Below are 21,168 nucleotides of genomic sequence, written 5' to 3'. Positions count from 1 at the left end.
AACAAGTTCCTTCCTGAGACTATTTAGCAGAGCCACCGTCGCTGCGTCCGGAGCTTAGCGCCGCGCAAGACGATTGTGATTGGTTTAAAGAAATGCAAACAACCCAGAGCGTTTTTTATTCTCCTATCCCAGAATGTATCTGTGTGTAGCCAGACAATAGGTCTGACAATGCGAGACTACACTGAGTGCAGCTTAGATCTGGAATATGCTCACTGACGTAGGCCCGGGACTCACAGCAATTAATCTGATTCATGTCTGTATGAGTAACCTGACCAGATAGGTTGCTTTGCATTTGCTCGGCATATCCATCTGGGAACTTACCGTTGGAGAACTTTTTAGGAATGGGCGAAAATACTGGTTAGCTGATTGGATGAACCATCTGTCTATCACCTATGTTGGTGATCAACCAATCAGATCAAAGAAGCGTATGAAAATACAACCACAAGCCCCTGCTGCTGCAGGCAAAGCACAGCTTGTTAGCTCAGCAAGCAAGCAGCATGTCGGTAAAGGATATTTGCCGTTTGTGTAACGAGAATTTACTAATAAAAGACACCATTTCAGGTTCCCGGTCCATATTCCAAAAGAAGGATCCAAGAGGAAAAAGGGTGTTGTTTTTGTAAAGCTGAGGAACGGACAGAGTCCAAAACTAATTTCCCTTTGGGGATAATAAAGTATATCTTATCTTATCTTTGGAAGACAGGGACTGTTGAGCCCTCTGGTGGTGGTGTAGTGGGCCTGATAATGAAACACTTGTGAAACCATAGGCACAGACCCCCACCCCTCAATAATCAAAACTGGCCAGTGCAACCCCCCCAAAATCTTATTATAATTTCCTTTACATAAATAAAGACATTTGCACCATAGCTTGTTTGCAGAAAAGGCACAAATTCTTGCAGAAAAATTCACCAATTAACCCTGGAATAGCAATTTAGCCAGGACTGATTAACCAACTACAGCCCTTAAACAAAGTGAGTGTGTGTGTGTGATTTCCTCACAATTTTTGTTGTCAATTATAATTGTCGCACCTTTTTCATGGGCAGAGTTGTGTGTATGTGTATGTGTGTGTATGTGTGTGTGTGTGTGTGTGTGTGTGTGTGTTTTATCCTACAGTATCCCCAGAGCACTCCAGTTAATGATATTGATCAAAAAATATTCTCAACTCATCCAATGCTTCTGCAATAGCAAGGAGTGCAACCCAAATTGAGGCCCACAGCACAACACCCGCTTCCAATTACAACCTGTGAAAGACAGTTTTGCTTGGCAAAAAGATCAGATGGAGGTCAGTCTAATAAGAAACCCCCACACACACTTTAAAGGAGGTCTGAATAAAGTGAGAGCAAACTTCAAACTTCGGCTTAGTCTAAGTTGACTTAGACTTAGACACAGAAAAGGTTATGATGCGAGAAGAAAACCATACTTAATGTCTGAAAAGCAGTTAAGTACCGGAAAATGAAACCTACAGTCATGACAAACAATCACATTTTCAACAGTTTCTTTTTTTTTTTTTTTACTGTAATGCCTTTTTAGAGGACCGAATCCTCACTTAACATTCATCAGTTTGACACCACATACTGGGATACAGCACACACACTTACTGTATGTCTAAATGCAAACTCTGCTCCCTAAATATAAACAGAGCTTCTGTGGGTTTACTCTGTGCCTAATCCCAGGCTGCGAGGAACAAACTTATCAATGAAAAAGCAAAATGTAGAAAACGTTAAGAAGCTTAAATCTTAATATTTGACAAGATTAGCGTGAATGGCCGTGTTCTCACACGCTGCCGGAAGAACTGATCAAAAGAGGACAACAGCGGGCTGTGGCAGGATTATCAGAAAAGTCAGCGCAATTATCGGGTGTGATATGGAGTCACTGAGCGAGAGTCATGGCAGGTTCATGCCTTCATGGGCTACCACTTTTCTGATAAGCCATTTATTAGGGGGTTTATAAGCTTTTAATTAATTATAAAAATGCATGACCCCTTAATTAACAACTAAGTGCCAAATGTTGGTAAGTCATTAATAAATAAAGTTAAGTAAATGTTAATGAGTTGTCTGTAAATGGATTATGGTCCCGATGCCCTGCAGCTCTTTTCAACAAGTGGTCAAACAGTCCACCGGAGGATTCCTCATAATGGATTTAAGAGCTAAAATGACACAGCAAGCGTGAGGCTGGAGGGTTCTCCACAACATGGCAGCCCAAAAGTGACTAATCGGAAAGTGGTACCCAACCGGGTCATTAAATATTAATGCAACACAGGAGGGGTAAAACTTCCAGCTGCAGCAGGTGTACAGAACCAGCTGTTGGCTCACGGCAGCTTGTTTGAGAAGAGTAAATCAAGGTTATGTATGGCACGTTTTAATGAGCCTTTTCAGGAGGATATAAATGGATATGGGACTTACGCTGTAGTGTTTGCCGATGCTGACCTTTTAAATGTCAAATATCAGCCAGCTCCATTAGAATGTCCATCAGAGCATGAAGTCTGACTCTGAGCATTATTGCTCTATTGTTTTAGTCCACACAGTGCTATTTTTAAGTTGACTTTGCTTTTCCAGTCTGGAAATGTTTCAGACTCGCAGTCCAAATATTGTAGTAATTGACCAGTTGAACTTTTTCCTCAATATTCATCCATCCATCCATCCATCTTCGTCCGCTTATCCGGTGTCGGGTCGCGGGGGGAGCAGCTCCAGCAGGGGACCCCAAACTTCCCTTTCCCGAGCAACATTAACCAGCTCCGACTGGGGGATCCCGAGGCGTTCCCAGGCCAGGTTGGAGATATAATCCCTCCACCTAGTCCTGGGTCTTCCCCGAGGCCTCCTCCCAGCTGGACGTGCCTGGAACACCTCCCTAGGGAGGCGCCCAGGGGGCATCCTTACCAGATGCCCGAACCACCTCAACTGGCTCCTTTCGACGCAAAGAGCAGCGGCTCTCTCCGAGCTCCTCACGGATGAGTGAGCTTCTCACCCTATCTCTAAGGGAGACGCCAGCCACCCTCCTGAGGAAACCCATTTCAGCCGCTTGTACCCTGGATCTCGTTCTTTCGGTCATGACCCAGCCTTCATGACCATAGGTGAGGGTAGGAACGAAAACTGACCGGTAGATCGAGAGCTTTGCCTTCTGGCTAAGCTCTCTTTTCGTCAAGCGGTGCGATAGATTGAATGCAATACCGCACCCGCTGCGCCGATTCTCCGACCAATCTCCCGCTCCATTGTCCCCTCACTCGCGAACACAACCCCAAGGTACTTGAACTCCTTCACTTGGGGTAAGGACTCATTCCCTACCTGGAGAAGGCATTCCATCGGTTTCCTGCTGAGAACCATGGCCTCAGATTTAGAGGTGCTGATCCTCATCCCAACCGCTTCACACTCGGTTGCGAACCGATCCAGTGAGTGCTGAAGGTCGCAGGCCGATGATGCCATCAGGACCACATCATCTGCAAAGAGCAGCGATGAGATCCCCAGCCCACCAAACTGCAACCCCTCCCCACCCCGACTACGCCTCGATATCCTGTCCATAAATACTACAAACAGGATTGGTGACAAAGCGCAGCCCTGGCGGAGGCCAACCCTCACCTGAAACGAGTCCGACTTACTACCGAGAACCCGGACACAGCTCTCGCTTTGGTTGTACAGAGATTGGATGGCCCTGAGAAGAGACCCCTCACCCCATACTCCCGCAGCACCTCCCACAGTATCTCCCGGGGACCCGGTCATACGCCTTCTCCAAATCCACAAAACACATGTAGACCGGTTGGGCATACTCCCAGGCTCCCTCCAGGATCCTTGCGAGAGTGAAGAGCTGGTCCGTTGTTCCACGACCAGGACGGAATCCGCATTGTTCCTCCTCAACCCGAGGTTCAACTATTGGCGAACCCTCCTTTCCAGCACCTTGGAGTAGACTTTACCAGGGAGGCTGAGAAGTGTGATACCCCTATAATTGGCACACACCCTCTGGTCCCCCTTTTTTAAAAGGGAACCACCACCCCAGTCTGCCACTCCTTTGGCACCGTCCCAGACTTCCACGCAATGTTGAAAAGGCGTGTCAACCAGGACAGCCCCTCCACACCCAGAGCCTTGAGCATTTCTGGACGGATCTCATCAATCCCGGGGCTTTGCCACTGTGTAGTTGTTTGACTACATCAGTGACTTCCGCTTGGGAAATCGACGACAATCCCCCATTATCCTCCAGCTCTGCCTCTAACATAGAGGGCGTATTAGTCGGATTCAGGAGTTCCTCAAAGTGCTCCTTCCACCGCCCTATTACCTCCTCAGTTGAGGTCAACAGTGTCCCATCCTTACTGTACACAGCTTGGATGGTTCCCCTTCCCCTCCTGAGGTGGCGAACAGTTTTCCAGAAGCACTTTGGTGCCGACCGAAAAGTCCTTCTCCATGTCTTCTCCAAACTTCTCCCACACCCGCTGCTTTGCCTCTTTCACGGCAGAGGCTGCAGCCCTTCGGCCCTTCGGTACCCTGCAACTGCCTCCGAGTCCTCCGGGATAACATATCCCGGAAAGACTCCTTCTTCAGTCGGACGGCTTCCCTGACCACCGTTGTCCACCACGGTGTTCGTGGGTTACCGCCCCTTGAGGCACCTAAGACCCTAAGACCACAGCTCCTCGCTGCAGCTTCAGCAATGGAAACTTTGAACATTGTCCACTCGGGTTCAATGCCCCCAGCCTCCACAGGGATGCACGAAAAGCTCCGCCCGGAGGTGTGAGTTGAAAGTCTGTTGGACAGGGGCCTCCTCCAGACGTTCCCAATTTACCTGCACTACACGTTTGGGCTTACCAGGTCTGTCCAGAGTCTTCCCCCACCCTCTGACCCAACTCACCACCAGATGGTGATCGGTTGACAGCTCTGCCCCTCTCTTCACCCGAGTGTCCAAAACATACGGCCTCAGATCAGATGAAACGATTATGAAATCGATCATTGACCTTGGCCTAGGGTGCTCTGGTACCAGGTACACTTATGAGCATCCCTATGTTCGAACATGGTGTTCGTTATAGACAATCCATGACTAGCACAGAAGTCCAACAACAAACAACCACTCTGGTTTAGATCAGGAGGCCGTTCCTCCCAATCACGCCTCTCAGGTGTCTCCATCATTGCCCACGTGTGCGTTGAAGTCCCCCAGCAGAACAATGGAGTCCCCCACTGGAGCCCCATGCAGGACTCCAGTCAAGGTCTCCAAGAAGGCCGAATACTCCGAACTCCTGTTTGGTGCATATGCACAAACAACAGTCAGAGTTTTCCCCCACAACCCGCAGGCGTGTGGGAGGCGACCCTCTCGTCCACCGGGTAAACTCCAACACAGCGGCGCCAGCCGGGGGCTTGTGAGTATCCCCACACCCGCCCGGCGCCTCACACCCTGGGCAACTCCGGAGAAGAAAAGAGTCCAACCCCTATCCAGGAGTATGGTTCCAGAACCAAGACTGTGCGTGAGGTAAGCCCCACCAGATCTAACCGGTGGCGCTCCACCTCCCGCACCAGTTCCGGCTCCTTCCCCCACAGAGAGGCGTTCCCACGTCCCCAGAGCCAGCGTCTGCTGCCCGGTCTGGTCCGTCGAGGCCCCTGACCTTCACTGCCACCCATGTGGCATCGCACCCGACCTCAACGGTTCCTCCCACAGGTGGTGGGCCCATGGGATGGAGAGGGAGTTGCCACGTAGCTTGTTCGGGCTGTGCCCGGCCGGGCTCCGTGGCAAACCCGCCACCAGGCGCTTCGCCGGCGAGCCCACCGTCTGGGCCTGGCTCCAGACGGGGCCCCGGGCTTCCTCCGGGCAGGGTCACTCCATCTCTGCTTAGCTTTTTCATTGGGGTTTTTGAACCATTCTTTGTCTGGCCCCTCACCTGAGACCACTTTGCCTTGGGAGACCCTACCAGGAGCACAAAGCTCCAGACAACACAGCCCTCAGGTTCACAGAGACACACAAACCTCTCCACCACGATAAGGTGATGGTTCACGGAGAGGTCCTCAATATTAGTATTATTATTATTATATCCTATAATATAACTTCCCGCAGAGGCGTGTTCCAAAAGACATAGAAACATGGAAAGAAGACATGAATTTTGTTGGATTGAATCCCAGCTGGGACAAGGGGGGTGCAATGCAAAGTTAATTCATTTACACAGGAGTAACAAGATTAAATCAAATACAAACAATGTAGAGTTTCACGCAAACAACCCCTGACTGACCTGTGCACTTATCTCGTTAGAAGTGTTTATTGTTTTCTGTGTAGTATTTCAAATTGTATTTTATGTCGTTTCTAAACTGTACGTATTTCTAATGTATTTATTAACTAGCCCTCCTTCCCTTTCCCTATGGCTATGCCACTTGTCAGGCCGCCATCGTAAATAAGAACCTGTTCTTAATGACTTGCCTGTAAAAAATAAAGGTAAAATAAGTCAAAGTCTGGTCAAAAGAATACTTAAAAATAAAAATAAAAACAGTAAAAGAATAAAAAAAAAAATGAATAAATAAAACTGGATACATTTCATTGAATTGCATGCAAAAAATGTGTCAATGCATAATCATATTTGTTTGTTTTAATACAGTCAGGGAGTCTGGAAGAAAATGTAATTTTCAGGTTTTTAATGTGTCCCATATATGTGCTGCCACTTTATTTTCAACATAATTTGAATACAATATTGAAGGCCACGGACAGTCTTATTTTTGTCTTAATCCTCCTGTTTTTGTCCAAAAAAATAATTGGATGGTTCCATACAACACTCTTCACAAGTAAAATAAATGATCAGTTTACTACTTTCATTGAATTTGGGTGTTTTATTCAATTGTATAGCATTTGAAAAAAAAAATAATAATAAAAGAACGTTGATAAAAATGTCAGAAAAAGCTTTAAAAAAAAAGCAAAAGCAAACATCAGCAAAAGTGACAAAAACATCGGCAAAAACATCAAGAAAAGCGACAAAAGTGTGGTAAAAACACCAAACACTGAAAAAAAAGGTTTCAATTATTAATTTTTACCCAGAAAAACCAAAAGTTGCATGGTCGACGGGAAGACAACACAAGGGTTAAAAAACATCTGTGATTTAACATCACACAAAATATCACTAATGTCAACTATCTATCTGTTCAGGTGGATTAGTATCAGAAAAGCAGACCTGATGGTGTCCAGTACTGCATGTGAACAGGTATTGATCCCCGTGTAAGTTGTCTAACTAGTTGTGTTTCAGGTCTGAGGGAATTCCCCACCGCAGGATCAATAAAAAAGTAATTACAATGCTGATGCAGCAATTACAGCCAGTGATAAGCGTGGAAACTGTGATTATCAAAGCCATGTGTGTGATGGGGTTTCCCTTGGCAGATAGCAGGGATTAAAGGATTATCATCTCTGTCTCTGTCCCTCTCGCTCCATGGATTAGTTTTTATCTACAAGGTAATCAGACTCTCGTCTGACAGGACTACAACTCCCACAGTCTTACACGCCATATAGCCACACCACACAGCTGCATACAGTCCACTTTGGTATTGACTCAAATACTTAAAACAGGCAGAGAGTGAAAGCATGAGAGATAAAGTCTGGATTTCCACAGGAACATTTTTGTACAATAAGAAACCACCTGAATGAGATTTCCTGCTCTGACTTTCTTTGCTATAACAAGTGCTCTGGGCATTTGGATTTCATTCAGGTAATGGAGAAAGATATGAAAATCCAGGTGCACATACATATGTAAGACATTTTAGAGATGGATGACGATACAAGACACCTCAGGGAAAAAGCTTAAGTTACATTGGGCTGCAGTGAAATACGTTAAATTGGTAAAAGTGATCTTTTATTTTTCCTTCTATAATAATTTGAGCTTGCAAAGAAATAACAAAAGCAGGCCTGTAGCTGCAGTTGAGACCACTAAGGCCTTAGCAATATCTTTGGGAATTTGCAGGGCTGCAGTTTACCTTCATATTACTTAATATTACATGGATAATATTTAAGCAGATAAATAATTTATAATAAATAAATTTGAAGTTTTAAAGCAACATTTAGACCATCATGTAGGGAAATCATTTTGATCACCATCAGTTGAATCAGTAAAATGGAATTTTGTGATTTTTTTTTTTTTAAATACATTATATAGACTTTGATGGGTGGCTATTTTCCGCTATGGGACATTGACTCATGATCTCAGTAGCCTATTTCTACGAGCACAGGCTGAATTAGAAATACAACGGAAATCTTTGAGAATGAGTGCAGTGGAAAGTTAAAATATCAAATTTAGAGATAAAACCGTGAAAGAAATCCCACGATTGAGACGGAGAAGACCTCAGATAAATCCTGGGTTTTACGTGTGTGCTTTTCATAGTTTTATCAGCCTCACTAAACCCTAAACCACACACACATTGCTCATAAATAAAGCCATATTTGTGTCATATACCAGCTCTATAATTATTTCTTCAGGAATACTGTCATTTATAGTCAGCTGTGTGTGTCTGTTTGTGTGTGTGTGTCTCAGTATAGCTCTCCATAAATGTGTGTATAAATAGGAATAACTACTGTAGGTTCAAGCTAGATAAGGTGCAAATCAAAGGCAACCTATATTTATTTATTTAGCTTTATATCTGTATTGGACTTATGGTTATTGAACTGATCATGTCCCGTGTACATGTAACATCAGCTTTGGGGCTTTTCTCTTTCAATATAAAAATGTTAGAAATACAAAATCTATTTCTTATTAAAACGCCCCCCCCCCCACCCGGCCACCAGTCGTCCATCAATCTGTTTTTAGAGTTTTACTCAGATCTTTATCTTGGCAACGTTTGTCACATCATAGTAATAAAGAACACAACAAGATAGCCAAAAAAAAAATACATTTTATTTTCTTTGAGTACACAACATTCAAGCCTCAACCAGTTAATTAACAGAAGATTTTCTTTCTCCAAGTAAAAAATATAAAAATATTATACTATTGAAGGCAGTGATTAAATGAGATTTATCAAAAATGGTAGCGATGAGCCAGCACTTATGAATATTCATGCATGATTATTGTTGCGAATAACCCAGCAGACACATACACATACCATTCAAAATATCTGTGTTCCCTGGAATAATTTGAGTCATTTTGGTTTTATGTCCATCAACATTTGGTTTAACTGCTGAACTTTGGCTAGATGGTGTTTTATGCCCCCAACGTCGACTTCCAGGCACCTAACCCTAACCATTGCCTAATCGTAGTGTCTTCCAGGCAGCGCTGCCTGGAAGACAACGTTGGAGGCTTAAAACACCAAACACCTGAACTTTGTGTGTTACTTTACCAACACATTAAATGTTATAATACTTTTTCCAGATTGTGTGAAGCTTCTGTCATTTTTTTCATATGATGGACATGTTTTTTTTTTTTGAAAAGAAATATATTTTGTATGGAAGTTTTGGGCAACACACTTTTAACCCTTTCACCACGGCTGAACTTCTTTATCAGACACAAACTTTCCGTGAGGGTCTGTGGCTCCAGGCGGCAGCAGGGCCAGGTAGACCGGAGTGATAGCGCCCTCCTCTGGTGACTTGGGGGCTTTATCGCCGGCCATGTCAGTGCGCACCCAGCCTGGACAGCAGGCGTTCAGCAAGATCTGTCCAAAATAATAACAGAAGCAACAAAAACAGCATCTTAGCAATGAGGCTTCCACTGAACACACAACCACAAATGACAACATTGGTCTTATGTTACACCCTTGTGTTATAGCTTCTTTTATAAAAATAGCAGTAAAGAAATTGTTCAAAAAACAAACAAAAACAAGGCCAAATTGCTTTACAGGAGACATAAAGGCATTCAATCACAAAGGAAACACAAGGCAATATAAAAAAAGAAATGTTTTAAAAAGACACATAGGAATTAAAATAATTAAAACAGAAGATTAAGGACAAAGATTAAATGGAATAAAACCGATTGAACAGTGGAATAAAAAATGCCTCGCAGCAATAGTACAGTAAATAAATAGTGAAAATTAGAGAGAAACTGAAACTGGGAGTTTACTGGGAAGTTTGTTCCAGATATGTCATACTGTATGTGGCTTCGCCATGTTTAGTTTTTTGGGTAGCAGAAGGCAGCTCAAAGCAGATTATCACAACCCAGAGTTGTGATAAATGATCCTCCCAATGATTTCATTGTTACGGGAAACCTCCTTAAAAAGGTTTTGTAGATTGAGTCAAGTAGGAAAAAGTGGCAAAAATAACAGCTGAGCAGAGAGCAACTGAAAAGAGCATCTACACTGTTACAGGGTATGAAATGCATTTCACATTATTAACATATTCCTCCGTCTTTGAACAAGCTACTGAGTTCAACAAAGTGGTAAAAGAAGAGATGGTTCTTGTTTGATTAAAAGATGTCATATTTGCGTGATTACCCCGTCGTTCGGTCTCTCCTTGGACAGACGACGAGCCAGGATCATGGACAGGGTCTACACACACACACACACACACACACACACACACACACACACACACACACACACACACACACACACACACACACACACACACACACACACACACACACACACACACACACACGTATAATTAATGTCTCTATGAAAGGAAATATGGCATTAGAGAATAGGGCTGCACGATATAAGGAAAATATCTAATTGCGATTATTGTTGACTGATATTTCGATTGCGATATGATTCACGATATTGGAGGGAATGATCATTTTTGTATAATTATTATAATATTCAAATTAAGAAAATGTTAAATGATTATAATGTGATTTTTGCAAGGACCTGTACCAAACAAAGCTGTTTTCTTTAGTCTGTATTAGGATACAGTTTGTAGGCCGGGCCGTCTCTGCAGCAACACAATACTTCATTGTTTGCCTCCACCCCCCCCCCCACTGCAATTTGGATATTGTACTAGTCCATATTGCAATTTCAATAAAATTGCGATTAATTGTGCAGCCCTGTTAGAGAAGCATTCGTCAAATCTTTGGTCTAGGGGTGCATGATATATCGACTCAATATCGTATCGCGATATCACGTTACGCCATATTATATCAGAAGTGTTGCAATACGTTTTTTTAATATTTATTTTTATAGTTTCTAATATGTCCTGTTCTGTAGACATGCTCTTTATTTATTGATTTTATACGGTCCAACCAGTAAAACATGTCCTGTTCTGTAGGCATGGTCCTTATTTATTTATTCATGTTGGACCAGTCCAATATTAAATAAAATAAACCTTGTGTTGTAAGAAAACTTGTTTTATTTGTTATGAATCTATTTTGATGCGTTTTCCCATAACTTTTGTAATTTTAGATATGTTTAAAAATATGTAAAATAATAATATGAATATCGATATAGCCATCCTCTTCTTCCGCTTTACCGGTGTCGGGTCGCGGGGGGAGCAGCTCCAGCAGGGGACCCCAAACTTTCCTTTCCCGAGCAACATTAACCAGCTCCGACTGGGGGATCCCGAGGCGTTCCCAGGCCAGGTTGGAGATATAATCCCTCCACCTAGTCCTGGGTCTTCCCCGAGGCCTCCTCCCAGCTGGACATGCCTGGAACACCTCCCTAGGGAGGCGCCCAGGGGGTATCCTTACCAGATGCCCGAACCACCTCAACTGGCTCCTTTCGACGCAAAGGAGCAGCGGCTCTACTCCGAGCTCCTCACGGATGACTGAGCTTCTCACCCTATCTCTAAGGGAGACGCCAGCCACCCTCCTGAGGAAACCCATTTCAACCGCTTGTACCCTGGATCTCGTTCTTTCGGTCATGACCCAGCCTTCATGACCATAGGTGAGGGTAGGAACGAAAACTGACCGGTAGATCGAGAGCTTTTCCTTCTGGCTCAGCTCTCTTTTCGTCACAACGGTGCAATAGATTGAATGTAATACCGCACCCGCTGCACCAATTCTCCGACCATTGTCCCGCTCCATTGTCCCCTCACTCGCGAACAAAACCCCAAGGTACTTGAACTCCTTCACTTGGGGTAAGGACTCATTCCCTACCTGGAGAAGGGATTCCATCGGTTTCCTGCTGAGAACCATGGCCTCAGATTTAGAGGTGCTGATCCTCATCCCAACCGCTTCACACTCGGCTGCGAACCGATCCAGTGAGTGCTGAAGGTCACAAGCCGATGATGCCATCAGGACCACGTCATCTGCAAAGAGCAGCGATAAGATCCCCAGCCCACCGAACTGCAACCCCTCTCCACCCCGACTATGCCTTGATATCCTGTCCATAAATGTTACAAACAGGATTGGTGACAAAGCGCAGCCCTGGCGGAGGCCAACCCTCACCTGAAACGAGTCCGACTTACTGCCGAGAACCCGGACACAGCTCTCACTTTGGTCGTACAGAGATTGGATGGCCCTGAGAAGAGACCCCCTCACCCTATACTCCCGCAGCACCTCCCACAGTATCTCCCAGGGGACCCGGTCATACGTCTTCTCCAGATCCACAAAACACATATAGACCAGTTGGGCATACTCCCAGGCTCCCTCCAGGATCCTTGCGAGAGTGAAGAGCTGGTCCGTTGTTCCACGACCAGGACGGAATCCGCATTGTTCCTCTTCAACCAGAGGTTCGACTATCGGCCGAACCCTCCTTTCCAGCACCTTGGAGTAGACTTTACCAGGGAGGCTGAGAAGTGTGATACCCCTGTAATTGGCACACACCCTCTGGTCCCCCTTTTTAAAAAGGGGAACCACCACCCCAGTCTGCCACTCCTTTGGCACTGTCCCAGACTTCCACGCAATGTTGAAGAGACGTGTCAACCAGGACAGCCCCTCCACACCCAGAGCCTTGAGCATTTCTGGACGGATCTCATCAATCCCAGGGGCTTTGCCACTGTGGAGTTGTTTGACTACATCAGTGACTTCCGCCTGGGAAATTGATGACAATCCCCCATCATCCTCCAGCTCTGCCTCTAACATAGAGGGCGTATTAGTCGGATTCAGGAGTTCCTCAAAGTACTCCTTCCACCTCCTCAGTTGAGGTCAACAGTGTCCCATCCTTACTGTAAACAGCTTGGATGGTTCCCCGCTTCCCCCTTCTGAGGTGGCGAACAGTTTTCCAGAAGCACCTTGGTGCCGACCAAAAGTCCTTCATGTCTTCTCCAAACTTCTCCCACACCCGCTGCTTTGCCTCTTTCACGGCAGAGGCTGCAGCCCTTCGGGCCCTTCGGTACCCTGCAACTGCCTCAGGAGTCCACTTGGATAACATATCCCGGAAAGACTCCTTCATTCGGACGGCTTCCCTGACCACCGGTGTCCACCATGGTGTTCGTGGGTTACCGCCCCTTCAGGCACGTAAGACCCTAAGACCACAGCTCCTCGCCGCAGCTTCAGCAATGGAAACTTTGAACATTGTCCACTCGGGTTCAATGCCCCCAGCCTCCACAGGGATGCACGAAAAGCTCCGCCGGAGGTGTGAGTTGAAAGTCTGTCAGACAGGTGCCTCCTCCAGACGTTCCCAATTTACCCGCACTACCCATTTGGGCTTATCAGGTCTGTCCAGAGTCTTCCCCCACCCCCTGACCCAACTCACCACCAGATGGTGATCGGTTGACAGTTCCGCCCCTCTCTTCACCCGAGTGTCCAAAACATACGGCCTCAGATCAGATGAAACGATTATAAAATCGATCATTGACCTTTGGCCTAGGGTGCTCTGGTACCAAGTACACTTATGAGCATCCCTATGTTTGAACATGGTGTTTGTTAGAGACAATCCATGACTAGCAAAGAAGTCCAACAACAAACAACCACTCTGGTTTAGATCAGGGAGGCAGTTCCTCCCAATCACGCCTCTCCATGTGTCTCCATCATTGCCCACGTGCGCGTTTGAAGTCCCCCAGCAGAACAATGGAGTCCCCCACTGGCGCCCCATGCAGGACTCCACTCAAGGTCTCAAGAAGGCAGAATACTCCGAACTCCTGTTTGGTGCATATGCACAAACAACAGTCAGAGTTTTCCCCCCCACCACCCGCAGGCGTAGGGAGGCGACCCTCTCGTCCACCGATGTAAACTCCAACATTGCTGTGCTCAGCCAGGGGCTTGTGAGTATCCCCACTCCCGCCCGGCGCCTCACACCCTGGGCAACTCCGGAGAAGAAAAGAGTCCAACCCCTATCCAGGAGTATGGTTCCAGAACCGAGACTGTGCGTAGAGGTAAGCCCCACCAGATCTAACCGGTAGCGCTCCACCTCCCGCACCAGTTCCGGCTCCTTCCCACACAGAGAGGTGACGTTCCACGTCCCCAGAGCCAGCGTCTGCCGCCCGGGTCTGGTCCGTCGAGGCCCCTGACCTTCACTGCCCCCCATGTGGCATATCGATATAGCAATATTTATAATCAATAGTGCAATTGTTGTGGTTTCTGCGTTTATGCCTTGCATTCTGTTTTGGTTTCTGTATTTTGCCTTGTGTTTTGTGCCGTTTCTGTTGCTTCGTAGTTTTCTGTACGTTTCCTGTTTTTGTTGTTGTTGTTCTCCCTTGTGTTTAGTGTTGTGTCAGGTTTCTGTGTTTAGTCGATTTCATGTTTCCCTGTTTATGTTCTGCTTCCTGTTTTATTTTGATAGTCTGGTCTTCTGTCTTGTCATGTCTGGCTTTGCTTTCTGTTCCCACCTTTGTTGATTGTCTTGTCCCGCCCTGATGTGCTTCACCTGTTGTCTCACCTGTTTCTGATTTACCCATCACCTCATGTATTTAGCCTCTGTGTTCCCCTTGTCTTGTGTCAGATCGTTTTGGGTCAGCACCTGTTTAGTTTGTAGCCATGCCCTTGTGTTTCCTCCCTGTGCCTTGTATTTGTGCCTGCGTCAGTTTGCTTCATCCTATGTTTTTCCCGTCAGTTTTGTTTTTGTGAGTTTTCCAGTCTGTGTACTGCCGCTTTTTGTTTTCATTAAACCCTCCACATCAACGTTTGCCTGCCTGCCTGCTCTCTCTGCATTTGGGTCCTCACTCTCCGGCCACACACCAAAACAGCAATATCACATTTTGTAAATATCGTGCAACCCTACTTTTGGTCCCTGATTTCGACTGATTATGGTATAGATCTCACAAAGTTTTTTGTTTATTTTTTAATTACTTTAAGATATGCAAACTCGCACGCTTGAGACAGACTGATGGGTCATACCGTAAGTCCAGTCTTGGACGTTCCATATGCCGTTTCAGGCCAGCCGCCCTTCTGGAGCTCGCCCTTCTTGGCCGCATCAACAAACTGCTGCATCAGCCCCACCAGCTCCTCCTCTGTGATGTCCTCGCTGCGGAAACGCTGCTGGAGAGTCGCGCTGCACTTGTTCAAAGTGCGGGAACCGACGAAGCTGGAGACGTTCACCACACGACCTAAAATACACACACGCGTGCGCACACACACACACACACACACACACATAATTGCAGTATCAATGTTGTCTATATTGCTCTTAACATATTATACATGGTTTATCCTTCTGTTGCCCATGAACCTTCCCTTTCCAGGCACATTGTTTTTTGTTTTTTTTGTACTCTGAAGTAGGCTGTGCACGGAGCTGTTCATTAAGAAGGACAGTTAACTTGGTCCAGTTGTGTGTCCTTACCTCCAGCTTTAATGAGCGGCATGAAGTGAGTCAACATGTCCATGGTGGCGAAGAAGTTGGTCTTGAGGGTCACCTCTGCCTGGACTGCAAATGGAGTCGTGTCTGCCTCTGGAGAGAGCAAGATTATGTCACTGTGTCCTCATCGACAATCTCAGCTCAACGTCCGCAATAAAGTCAATTTATGCTACTTCTTGTCCGTCAATTTTGGATGAAAAATGGCAGGAATAAAAGCACGCTGGTAGTTCAAATACGTATGTTCAAAAACATAACTATGGCATATATAAATAAATGCACCTAATGGGTGCACCATTGATGCTTTGCATTTAGAGTGCCTACTGAAACGCATCAAGTCAAGTGCTCCTTTTTCAGTGTTTCACCAAACGCATGCATGTGTTTGTCACCGCTCAGGCAACTAATGAAAGTTATTAAGTAGAGCTGAATCCTTTTTATCTGGCTTAATGCTTTAGTGGCATTATGAATAATTTTTTTATTTAAAGAATAAAACATTTAGGGCCCTATCTTGCACTCAGCGCAATTGCCTTTGTACACCGACACATGTGTCATTCCTATTTTGCACCGGTTCAGCAAAAAGAGGAGGCGTGTTCCGGCGCAAATGTTCCCTGGTGCTATTTTGCAGTTTCAGAAAACAATTCAGCCACTGACCAGGAAAAACCTGGTCTATAGTCAGTGGCGCTAGTCTGAAGTCAGTGGCGCGTTATTGAGATGCTATTGTAGTGGCGCATGCTTGGCCATAATGTAGCGTGTGCACAACGCGCGTACACCTTGCTTCCAACATCTACACCGACGCAGCAGTTCCCATTTTTGCAAACCATACATAATTACAAGGAAAAATATTACTGAAAATGCGCTTCAGGTGTTTGGATAGATCAGGAGGCACTTTACAGTACAGTCTTCAAAAAGTCGCAGCATTCTTTGTGGCTTGTTGTGTTTTACACAACATTTCCATGAATCATGGATGTGTTTATGACATAAATGAGGAAATATTAGAGGACTTAAGGAGACGTGATGTTGAACTACGGCGGGATTGGACACTCTGGCGGAATCTGGTCCGGGAGTGGCAATGCGATGCGCGAATGTGATGCGACGTTATAATAGCAATTCGCCATGGAACAAGCACGCCTGCTCTTAAAGGGAATGTGAGATGACGCTCTGATTGGTTTATTCCACGTTATGCCCAAACCACACCTAGCTACATCAGACCAACCCATTTTAGATTTGCGTTGGGCGCAAGAGTCATTTATCCCGCTGGCATAATAGCAACAGCGCCTAAGATCCGCCCACAAAGCTACTTGCGTTTCACGTTTGATACTTACGTTTCAGATCGTTAAAATAGGGCCCTTAATGTGAAAAGGGACAATTTGATTTAAAAATGTGTACATTGGAGGCAATATTTAAAGAGTACAATGTGGAAGCACACTTACTAAAAAATATTTATATTATTCTCTAAAATGTAATAATAATCTGATGAATTGTTAAAAAAAAAGAAGAAGCAAATAATCTAAACTTTGAGCAAAAATGATTGTGATTGTCATTTTAGCCATAATTGTTCAACCCTATTGCTAATACTCCTACTAATATTAAAAGTAATTATGGGTCCAATTACACTACAGTATGATTTGAATGCCAATAATGATATATAATAAGACTGAAGACTGATGCTGCTGGTGCTAATTTCATACCAGTATTCAGTTCGTTGGATTCATAGTTAGAGTAGTTATATCAACATATTAAAACATTATTGTGTGCATGGCTCCAGTGTACTATAATGTAATATTGTAATTCTACCTTTGAATGCTATCCCTGCATTATTGACGAGGACGTCCACTCCTCCATACTTGTCTTTAAAGTAAGCAGCGGCGGCGATGATGCTGTTTATGTCGTTGATGTCCAGCTGGTGAAACATGGCCGTCAGTCCGTCTGAGGCCAGAGACGTCACCGCTTCCTGACCACGGCCGCTGCAGAAAGAGCAAAAAGTTTGAATCGATTTTTTCCCACTTTATTCCCATGATAATCAGATCTGTTGCTGACACCTTGAACCAATGAGCTCACAGTCTGAGTGTGGGAAGTTCTAGTGATGTCCAACTGAAGCTGTACATATCAGTCTGTCATATCTATATGGTTCATACTGAATATCCATATTTATTCAGTTTTTCTTATAATATATTCTATTAATACACTGCATATATCTATATTATTCTTACCACTATTATAATGCTACTGCTACTACATTGCACATATCTGTACATGTTGTTCATACATTGTTCATATTACATAGCCATATTTATTCTGCTTTTATGAAAGGTAACTGCTAATACACTGCATATTTATATTTCATTTATATTACTTAACCACCTTCTGTAAACCAACTGTATACTACTGTCTACACTGCACTATATTACTTGTCCTGTCTATGCACCACCGGTCTATATTTTGTATATTGCATCGCAATTTTCTGCTCTTTTTGCACTTCTGCTTGGACGCAAACTGCATTTTGTTGTCTTTGTACTTGTACTCTGCACAATGACAATAAAACTGAATCTAATCTAAACTTCATGAAGCATTTTCTTTATTTTCTGAGCCCAATAGATGGTGCTCTCTGTTCAACAAACTTGAACTTTTATTTATTTATTTAATATATATATAGAAATTAAAACACAGATGGAAAAAAAAAAAGATTTAAAAAAATATATTTAAAAAACAATGATTAACACTTAACATTACTCCAAATTAAAAAGTGTGAAAGCACACTGCATTCCCATTCTGTGAGCCTTTTTTCTTTAAACCAAGAGCGCCATCTAGCTGGGTCAACCACCTCAAGTAATGGTTCATAAAGCTTCAGTTGGACACCAATAAGACATTTCTCCTTTTCCATAAAACAATAAATCCCCACAACACTATGTTTAATGGTATCAGGAACCATCAAGAAAGAAACGCTAAAACAAAGAGAAGTCGTTGAGGTCCAGGTGTGAGCAGCTGTGTGCTACCTACACATCTCTGGCGGTCAGGTAAACGTCTCCTCGGAACTCTTTGCAGAGTGCTCGGACGATGGCCAGCCCGATGCCCTTGTTGCTGCCCGTTACAATGGCCACCTTGGTAGACATGTCTGTACACAGAGAGACATCAGGGTGTCAACTTGCATTTAAATACAGAATCATTAATCATTAACAGTAGGAAAACAAACTATCAGCACTAGCCTCACATTAGACAGACAGACACACAGACACACACACACACACCGGAGGGGAAAACAAACAATTCATTGCTCTCTGTTGACAGAGAGCAATGGGTATGGTAAAGAACCCATAACTAAGTTTATACGTTACATGTGCACGGACATCTGTCATCACACGTGTCCGTTTGAGGCGGCCTATATGTCTGTAAGTTATAAGCTAATGCATTTTAACAGTAGGCAAACTTGTGCTATAGTGGAATATGGATAAATTAGAAAGCCATGCAAAATTATGTTTGCAAGTGCCTTAGCACTTAGCTAACTAACTCAACGTGTCCTCTCTGGTAGACATATGTTGCTAAAATAATTATTTTGACATGCTTAAATGTAAGGTTTTGCTACCTACAAGCATTTTGTTAGCGTTTCTGCCCTTGGTTGCAAATTGTGGCCCTGATTGTTTTCCCCTGGTATGACTCTAGTCTACAGTATCTCTATCTCTATATCAACCATGTAGGAGGAGATTGAGAAGAGATGAGATTTGCGGAGTCATGGTGACAAGTTCAGAGAGAGAGAGAGAGAGAGAGAGAGAGAGAGAGAGAGAGAGAGAGAGAGAGAGAATGGTTGTTTAAAATTGTCTATCTATTATTACTGGAATTAAGAAAGTGGTTGCTAAAATAATCATTTGAAATGCTGAAATCTAATGTTTTTGCTAGCTACAAGCATTTTGGTTGCATATTTTGGCCCCGATTGTTTCCCCCTGGGTATGACACGTTGCGCTCAGTCTCTATCAGCCATGTATAAGGAGACTGAACAAAAAATACGATTTGCTGAGTCATGGTGATAATTTCAGAGAGAGAGAGAGAGAGAGAGAGAACTGTGAACAGGTTCTTAAAATTGTCTATAATCTAGAACTAAAAAAGAATGATTGGGAAACTAGCTGATCATAAAAACAGACCCTTTTTATTCTGATATAAGACATTAAAACTGGGAATTTAGACTGTGAAAGTTTGCACATTCCTGCACAAAACTCAAGGGCTCTTAATTTTAAAACAGATATAGGCATGTTGTACACATTTTGTAATAGTATTTTACATATTGTTTTTCTATTTTTTCAATCTATATTAATGTTTCCTGGCTTTTGCAGTACTTTTTTTCTCTCTGCTATGTTATGCACCAAACAGTTAGGGAAATGCTTTGTGTATGAAAACATACTTGGCAATGAACCTGATTTTGTCTATGTATGATAATGCAATATAATGTAAAGAAGAAAAAAAAAAGCTTTAAATCATCAAATGAGAGGGTCAAACAGCAACAATATATCCGGTTTCCGCTTAGAAATGTAAACAAAAATCCCAAAAGTGCGCAGTCATGCCATCAGAGGGTGACAGTTAAGAGCTAAAGCCCTGATTCAAATGCTAACTGGTTTTTCAAGTATTCATGGCTTATGACCAACTAGCAGCAACTAGGGTGTTGAACTAACCTTAAAACTCACAATACGTGTGTTAGGGAATATCAAGAGTTAAACTGCCTTACATTAAATACCTATACATTTCAGCTTTTAAGAGAGGACCTTTCGCCTAATTTCAGTCCATTGTGTTTGCGTTACATAACGCTGAATGGCTATAATAAGCAGTAGTAGAATGCCCCGTTTTCAAACGAATGCAGATACTAAAATACAAACTGTTCTGTTAGCACGTTATTAACTGGGTAGCTAGGGGAAAGAAGAGCTCTTACTTTAAGCTGCTTTTGTAGTGTTGAGTTGAGTGAACCTTCGGCGGTGAAGCTGCAGAGAAGAGTGGGAGTGTTGTGCAGAAAACTGGGACAAAAAAAGGAGGAAAGCTGAAGGTTTGCCGCGCAGTGTCAGTGCGCATACCCGGAAAAACAAGCTAACCAAGTGGGTTTGATCTGATGAACGCAGATGAGAACAATATCTTGATATTGTATTTGGTGTTAAACTCTGTATGATAGTATGAACCCATAGTTAAACTTCTTTGTTACATACATTTTGGTTGTGTGTGCGGTGTATGATGGGTATGTGTGTAGTGTTAACTGTAGGGGAGACAGGGTTTGGTTATTAATTAACGTTACATTACAAAGGGCTTTTTGATATCACACCATAACAGTGGTTTGGCACGTTTAAACATAGTTTTAACATGCGTACAAACTTTGCTTTGAATGTTAAGCTCCAGGTATGTCTGTGTTGTCATTCTTTTGTATTCAATGTTTCATCAGAAGTACACTCAAAACAATACAAATATAGGAAGATGCACTACCGGTCAAAAGTTTTAAAACACCCCAATTTTTCCAGGTTTTTATTGAAATTCATGCAGTTCAATATCTTATTGTACTCTGAAATGAAAGAGTAGAACAAATGAACAATTTAAGTTAACAAAGAAATCATGCAATCAATTTATAAACCAAAATGTATTCTTTATTGTTGACTCATCAAAGGAGCCCCCTGTGGCAGAT

At 43.7% G+C, this 21,168-nt stretch overlaps 1 protein-coding gene across 1 annotated transcript; it reads right to left on the bottom strand.

Annotated features, from left to right (window-relative positions):
• Nucleotides 1-9,313: 9,313 nt before the first annotated feature.
• On the bottom strand, nt 9,314-20,557 carry cbr1 (carbonyl reductase 1). The gene is made up of 7 exons (XM_028603201.1): nt 20,434-20,557; nt 18,519-18,633; nt 17,316-17,485; nt 15,510-15,617; nt 15,068-15,276; nt 10,350-10,403; nt 9,314-9,575 (listed from the first exon to the last, which is right to left on the bottom strand). The coding sequence occupies exons 2-7, from the start codon at nt 18,629-18,631 to the stop codon at nt 9,402-9,404; spliced, it is 828 nt and encodes a 275-aa protein (XP_028459002.1). The 5' UTR covers nt 18,632-18,633; nt 20,434-20,557; the 3' UTR covers nt 9,314-9,401.
• Between the last annotated feature and the right edge of the window lie 611 nt (nt 20,558-21,168).

Source organism: Perca flavescens, chromosome 17 (assembly GCF_004354835.1).
Source record: "Perca flavescens isolate YP-PL-M2 chromosome 17, PFLA_1.0, whole genome shotgun sequence".
Taxonomy (NCBI): Eukaryota; Metazoa; Chordata; class Actinopteri; order Perciformes; family Percidae; genus Perca; species Perca flavescens.
Note: the sequence above shows the minus strand (reverse complement) of the source record. Positions and strands in the feature narration are given on the sequence as shown.

Coding starts and splice junctions, on each gene's coding strand:
- cbr1 (XM_028603201.1), bottom strand. CDS start 18,631: ATGTCTACCAAGGTGGCCATTGTAACGGGCAGCAACAAGGGCATCGGG. Junction 15,618..17,315: donor TGCAGGGATAGCATTCAAAG/GTAGAATTACAA, acceptor TGCTCTCTCCAG/AGGCAGACACGACTCCATTT. Junction 15,277..15,509: donor GCCGCTCATTAAAGCTGGAG/GTAAGGACACAC, acceptor TGTGTATTTTAG/GTCGTGTGGTGAACGTCTCC.